The following is a 7,613-nucleotide window of genomic DNA, read 5'->3' as shown; positions in this document are numbered from 1 at the left end:
GCAGACTCAGAGGTTTTCAACTGTTCAGGCCCTTCTCCAGGACCTGCAGCACCTGACAACTGTGGAGAGTGAGTGTTATGGCAGACCTGTAACCTGTCTACAGAAGACCTTAAAGAGCAAGGAATCCTTTGCCTATCTGGCATTTTAAGAACCAAAAGGGGGTAGGCTAATTTATGGCCACAGGCTGGAGAAGGGGTAGGTTGTTCCTCAGTATTTATGCACCTCTGGTGGTTTCCAGTGTGTCAAGGGCAGGTGTGGACCTAGCTTCCAGTCTCTGCTTGTGGGACCTTGTCAGATTATTTGGTGGTGGAGCAAACACGCTTAAAGAGGAGAGATTTCAAAGAGCCCAATAAATGAAAATATCTTCAAAAATGTGCCAAAATATGAAGTGTGGTAGGATACATGTGCCTTTTTTTCACCTGGCAGCCTGACAAAACTGTCTTGAGTGTCCAGCTCCAGGCGTGTCCCTAGGGAGGGGGAGGAGGAGTTGGTGGGAGGGAAGCCATGGTTTATAATCATAACTTAAGCTTGCCTACTGTGTGATTTGCTTTCTTCTCAGGCTTGAATTTTCTGGTACAAGACCTGAAGGTTCAAAGATGCACAAACAGGGGCCAGGTGAGGCACCTAAAGCTCTCCTCTGCCCTTTAAAATCACCTCTCAGAGGCAGGAGGAGAGAAGGTAACTCGCAGAGCCACACCCCAGAGCATCCACCTCTTCCTCTGTCAGAGTGGAAGAAATTGCCATGGTATGTTGGAAAAGGGCTGGAATCAAAGAGCCCTGGGCCTCATGGCGCACATCCTTCTGTCTTCCAGGAGGTTAATCCCATGTGGTTCCCTATCAGGATCAGGCTAAGAGTAAATGACTCCATTCTGAGTCACCCCTTGTTCTGGTTTGCTAATGCTGCTGGAATGCAAAATGCCAGAAATGGATTGGCTTTTATAAATGGGGTTTATTTGGTTACAAAGTTACAGTCTTAAGGCCATAAAGTTTCCAAGGTAAGGTATCAACAATAGGGTACCTTCACTGGAGAAAAGTCATTGGCATCTGGAAAACCTCTGTTAGCTGGGAAGGCATGTGGCTGGTGTCTGCTTGCTCCCAGGTTTTGTTTCAAAATGGCCATCTTCAAAACGTCTCTGTAACCTGCAGCTCCTTTGAGCTTCTGTCTGAGCTCTTATAGGGCTCAGGTAAATTAATCCAGAGCCACGCTGAATGGATGTGGCCGCATGTCCATGAAAATAATCTAATCCAAAGATTCCAACCTAATCAATACAAATGCATCTGCCTCCACAAGATTGGATTAAAAGAGCATTGCATTTGGGGGACATAATACATCCAAACCAGCATACCCCTCTTGGTTGGTAGCATGGCAGCCAGTCATCTTTTGCCTGAAATCCAGCCACTGGACAAGCACTGGCCAGCATGAATTATGAGCAAAATGTTTTCAAGAAGCTCTCTTCCAACTGATCAAATGTGCCACCTACCTTTCAAATCATTAAGTGAAAAAATGTGGGTGGGGAGTGGGGAAGTATGTGCTTTTGATCCTCTATAGTCCCCTAAGTTTCCTAAAATGGGAGTTCTTTGGTGACCTATCTTTAATTAAGCTGGGGAATTTGGTGCAAGCCACTTACTCTCAAAGACAGTGTGGAATAAGAAAGAGCTCACCTCTCTCTCTGTTTCTCTCTCTTTCTTCTTCTTTATTTTTCTTAATCTATACATTTTTTTTTTTGTTAGAAAACTTGTAGGTTTGCAGAAAAATCAGGCAGAAAGTAGAGAGTTCCCATATCAACCCCCAACCCCCACAAACCGTTTTCCTTATAACTAATACTTTGCATTAGTGTGGTAACTTTGTTACAGTTGAGCAAAGAATATTATTATAATTATACCATTAACTATTGTCCATAGTTCACATTAGAGTTTTTTTTTTTTTTTTTTTTTTTTATTCTGGTAACATATGCAACCTAAATTTCCCAATTTTAACCACATTCAAATATGCAATTCAGTCATGCTAATTATATTCATAATGTGCTACCATCACCACCATCCATTACCAAAACTTTTCCATCATCCCAAACAGAAACTGTTCTCTCTTTTGAAAACTTTATAAGATGGACTCTCTCTACTGTTTATAGTTTCCTACATTTGTGTTCTGCCAACCACTATAGAGACCACTAATAAAAAGACCAAAAAGGACCAATAAACAAGAGAACACAAGAGAAAAAGTTAGCAAAGTTAGGGCAGGTTTAAAACTAGAAATTGATGTAAAATAGAGAAGAATAAATGAAATAAGTGATATTTAAAGTAGATGTTAAATTAGTGAATTTTTAAAACTTGGCTCTCTTTAAAAATGAGAAGTTTAGTGTTCTTGGAAGTTTAGTGAAATATTTTTAATGACAGCCAAGTTTTAAAAATTCACTGATTATAAGATTAACTTGGAAAAAATATGTGAAATCAGGAAGACAAAAATAACATTTATTCATTATAATAATTACAATTAGATTACAATTAGTCAAAATCCTTAATCAGAAATGATTGGGGAATCATATGCCAGGCATTGTCTAAGCACTTTATAGGTATTATGTTATTATGTAATCCTCACAAGAACTGTGAGATAGTAGCAACAATTACTATTCCCATTTTATGGATAATTAAATGGAAGCCTGACAGATAAGACAACTTCTTCAACATCAGCTAGTGAGTGGCAGAGATGGGATCAGAACCGGAAAAGTCTGACTCCAAAGCCTAAAACTCAAAATTGGGTTACAAGCTAAACAAAATGATGAGAATTGTGTTTAAGACAAAAGTAAAAGATACATAGTTAAAAGGCAAAAATGTAAGGTATCTGAGGTTAAAGTCACCCAGAAAGTGTAAAAAAGAAATTGAAACCAGTTATTAGTCTGACTTGGGGGCCTTTAAGAAGTTTTCTAGAAAATTCCTCAGCAGAAGGTCTCAGCCCATCTTTGTTCTGAAGCTGGGGAGAGCCAGGAGCTGCCCCTCAGTCTGCTGTGATCATCATCTCCTGCTGTGATTATGAGTCCTTTTCTCTGCAGAGGGTCCCAGGGGCCGGCGCCCAGAGCAGCTGCAGTTGACCTTGCAGCATTTGCTGAGCAGGTCCCGGGCCCAGTACAGTGAGGCTGCCCGGGCATCTGCAGTGTTTCTGAACCGAGTCAATGCAGAGGGGAGAGCCAGCCCGACAGAGGGAGTGACTGAGCGTTTATCAGAGGAGAAGGACCAAGGAGCAGACGGAAAGCTAGATCCACAGCAGACAAAGGTTGCCAACAGTCTGGTCCTCAGACAAGGAGAGATGAGCATCAGTGATACGGATGCCAGGGGCTCACTTCCAACCAGGGGAGGGATTTTATTTCGGTCCCCACTCTATCCTTGATCTGACATTTAACCAGATCATTCATCAGACACTTGGGAATGACATCCTGTCATTACACAGGGTGATTGCAAGGAGTGGAGGAGCTGCACCTGATCACCTTTGTTTAATTTGTCGTTGATTTAACAAATAAACCAACTGAGATTTATGTCTGAAGGTGGAACTGGGTGATAAGAACAAAGAGAGAGAATGATTTGTTGGACAGAGAAAACAGATTTAACCTAAGGATAATTGATGCTTTGAAAGAAGGCTGACAGAAGAATGACAGGAGTGTGTAGATAAAGAGACCCCTCCATATATCAGGCAAAATGAACAAAAGTGGCTGGCAACTGGTTATTCCCTAGTGAATATTTTGAGTTTCAAGGATAAAAAAATTTTCAAATCATTCAGGCAGATTTTTAGCTGCAAAAGGGCAAAAACATTAGGTTTCCTCAGACATCTCTTCCATGTCACCAAAATTAGAAATGAAGGAAGCTATCTGTCAAGTTTTTAGGAGAAAAGATATGATTTAAAAATATTACAACTTGTCAAATTGCTGCTTTTGTATAATGTCTGCAGAAAGACCTTCTCAGATATGTATACGTTTAGGAAGTATGCCACTCATGCACGCCAAATGAAAAATTGATTGAAGGCATGCTCCAGTTAGATGAGATGTGAATCAAAATAAATAATCAAGAATTGGTAAATTATAGTAAAGAGATGAGTGCTGAAATCAATAAAATACAGAATTAAGCCTGATAAAGCGTTTTAAATATGGTAATAAAATAGAATGTTAATGCCAAAAAGTAATTCTTGACTGCAAAGATATACAATGCAAAAATGAAATTACAATAATAATCTGGGTCCAAAATATCATACTTTAGTTTCAGAAAAAATTGATGACCAATAATTGGCATACATTATGCTACGTTTCTTATTTCACATAGGAGTGTCAATAGATGCTCTTTTACTTCTTACTTTGATAATTAGAGAAATACAACCTTAAAATGATAACCTAAAATATTAACAATGGGTACCAATTAAATTCAAGACAGAATCTGCAACTTCCAAATTGCTATAAAAAACAAAAATCCAGGGAGAGATTGCACTGGTGACTTTTCTCATAACCTCCTGCCATTGCTAATGTTTTTCTCTCCGGAAACCTCTACAAAGCTGGTCATCAGCAGCCTACTGAGCTCTTCATCCAAAGCACAACTTTTAAACTTTTTACTGCAGTGGGCTCCTTGGCAATCTGGTGAAGCTGATGGAAACTTCTCAGAATCATGAGTGAATAAAATAAGACAGAAAGATTATGAATGAAACAGAATTATGTCGAAATACATTTATCCAAATATTTTAAAAATTGATTAATTTGTTAAATGAAACCTGCAAGTTTAATAGTGGATATAAAGAAACAGTGATGAGAGTAAATGCTATTCAAATTATCTTCAGTAACTGTGATCAGGTATGAAATTATCTGATTACTATTAATGACAAAGTCAGAAGTACTACAAATTTACTGTAGTTTGGTGCATATATTCATAATTGAAGGGAATGCTAGATTATGGTTGCAAGTTAATAAAAATAAGGGTGCATTTTTTCTTTCTCTGGACGTTCAGAGATTCCCTGAATTCTATCCATGAACTGCTGGAAGTGCCTTGATCAGGTCAAAATTTCCTGATCTAAAAAGCCTTGCTTCTCTTCAGCAAAATTTCTCTGCATCAAAATATGGCTTCTAAAATGGGGACGAAACTAAATGAAAATAGGGTGGGATTGGGGGTGGTGGTGATAGAATGTTTTATGTGTTCTTTTTTTACTTTTACTTTTATTGTTTTTGGAGTAAGGAGAATGTTCAAAAATTGATTCTGGTGGTGAATGCACAACTATATGATGGTACTGTGAATAATTGTACACTTTGGATGATTGTAGGGTATGTGAGTATATTTCAATAAAATTGTATTTATATTATGGCTTCTAAAACTACCCCCCTAAAGGTTGTACCAATGTAAACTCCTAGCAGTAATTAGAAGAGTGTCCATTTCTCCACATTGTCCTCAAAAATAGGCGCTGTTAAAGCTATTCACATTTCACCAACTGTGATGGTTAGGTTCATGTGTCAGCTTGGCCAGGTGATGGTACCCAGGTGTCTGGTCAAGCCAGCACTGGCCTAACTGTTACTTCAAGGACATTTGTGTCTGGTTAATAAACCAGAAGGCTGGTTTGTTAAATCATCAGTCGATTGGCTGCAGCTGTGACTGATAATGTCAATGAAGGGCTTGTCTTCCGCAATGAGAGAATGCAGTCAGCTGGATTTAATCCAATCAGTCGAAGACTTTTAAGCGAGACAGACAGAGGAACTTCACTTCTTCTTAACTGACCAGCGAAGCGTTTCCTGAGGAATTTGTAGAAGTTGCCAGTTTGCTGCCTGCCCTACGTAATTTGGACTCGTGCATACCCACAGTTGCATGATACTTTTTTTTTTTTTTTTTTTTTTTTTGCAATTAATCATGCTTTATTATTAACCACAAAGAGTTCTCCATCCATTTCACCTAAAGATCATTTCACCCACTGCTCTGTTTGGCAGCCAGTCTCTTGTCTCTCTCTTCAGCAATTGTGAGGCGGATACCTTTTCCTCGGGGAAGAGAAATCCATGGCTTGTTGCCTTTGCCAATAACAAAAATGTTGGAAAGCCGGGTGGCAAAGCTGTTGCCATTGGCATCTTTCACATGAACCACATCAAAAGAGCCAGGATGCCTCTCTCTGTTGGTGATCACACCAATTCTTCCCAGATTAGCACCTCCAGTCACCATACACAGATTACCAGTATCGAACTTTATGAAATCGGTAATCTTGCCCGTCTCCAAATCAATTTGAATGGTGTCATTCACCTTGATGAGGGGATCAGGGTAGCGGATGGTACGGGCATCATGGGTCACCAGATGAGGGATTCCTTTTGTGCCTACAAAGATCTTCCTCACTTTGCACAACTTGTACTTGGCCTCCTCAGGTGTAATACGATGAACAGCAAAGCGACCCTTGGTATCATAAACCAGACGGAAATTCTCTCCAGTCTTGTCAATGCTGATGACATCCATAAAACCAGCAGGATAAGTTATATCAGTTCGGACCTTGCCATCAATCTTTATGAACCGCTGCATACAGATTTTCTTTACTTCATCTCCTGTCAGGGCATACTTAAGTCTGTTCCTTAAGAAGATGATGAGAGGGAGACATTCTCTCAGCTTATGGGGACCAGTGGATGGACGAGGAGCAAACACACCAGTCAGTTTGTCCAGCATCCAATGCTTTGGAGCTGCTACACGCTTCAAATGCTTCTTTGGACCACGAGCCCGGGGCCGGCGGTCGTTCTCGCCGCAGAGGGCGCCCGGGTCACCTCCGGAGGCCGCGTTCCCTTCGCCTCTGCTCCGCCATCCTCCGCAGAAGTCCTGGGCCCCAAGCGACCCCGGCCCACGGAGGATGGGGGCTGATACGTCCCAAGAGCTCGCGAAGTACAGGCGCATGAGACTTTTATAAATTTTATATTTATAGATATCTCGTATTGATTCTGTTTCCCTAGAGAATCCTAACTAATACACCAACCCAGTAAAATAGGGGGAAAAGGCAGTTCCATTTTAGTTTTATTTTGCTTTTCCGTAATTTTTATTTTTATTACTTTCTTCTAACTTTTTTATCACAGAAAAACTTATGAAAGCAAGCCTTTGTAGAAAATTCCCACATTCCATAGATAGCTATTGTTAGTGTTGTACGTGTATAATAAATAGTTTTTATAGAAAACGAAAAAGAACATGAAGCTACAAGAATCCTTTCTTATATTCTTTTTTTAACTTTATTTTGACTCATTCATTACTTTATTTATTCAATAAATATTTATCGACTGCTTGCCATGAAATTTGGTAGGCACAGGAGGGGACCCCAAGCTACAATTATCAGGCATTTCCAGTTAAATTTTCTGCATTACTATCTCTTTCCCCGCTCCAACTGAGTGACTCAATGTCAAACATTTCATTAGTGATCCCTCCACTTCTGTAATCCTTGGTTAGAGATGCCTGTAGCACAAGGAAGTCACCTTGATGACATTTTTATTTGTTGCAGCCCCCTCTCTGGGACTTCTTCCCCAATACAGTAATCTTTCACTGTCATACTCATTTGCAAATGATCTGGCCGAATGCCCCAAGGTCCCAGTTTTCCCAGAAGTTGGGTTAAAATAAAAGAACAGCAACACCTATTAGCTACT

At 39.9% G+C, this 7,613-nt stretch overlaps 1 protein-coding gene across 1 annotated transcript; it reads right to left on the bottom strand.

Annotated features, from left to right (window-relative positions):
• Positions 1-5,849: 5,849 nt before the first annotated feature.
• LOC119536066 (40S ribosomal protein S4, X isoform-like) lies at positions 5,850-6,722 on the bottom strand. The gene has a single exon (XM_037838625.1). It carries the CDS (start codon positions 6,655-6,657, stop codon positions 5,920-5,922), a length of 738 nt encoding a protein of 245 aa, XP_037694553.1. The 5' UTR covers positions 6,658-6,722; the 3' UTR covers positions 5,850-5,919.
• Positions 6,723-7,613: the final 891 nt, after the last annotated feature.

This window comes from Choloepus didactylus, chromosome 6 (genome assembly GCF_015220235.1).
Source record: "Choloepus didactylus isolate mChoDid1 chromosome 6, mChoDid1.pri, whole genome shotgun sequence".
NCBI classification, from domain to species: Eukaryota; Metazoa; Chordata; class Mammalia; order Pilosa; family Megalonychidae; genus Choloepus; species Choloepus didactylus.
This window is presented reverse-complemented; position numbering and strand designations above follow the sequence as displayed.

Coding starts and splice junctions, on each gene's coding strand:
- LOC119536066 (XM_037838625.1), bottom strand. CDS start 6,657: ATGCTGGACAAACTGACTGGTGTGTTTGCTCCTCGTCCATCCACTGGT.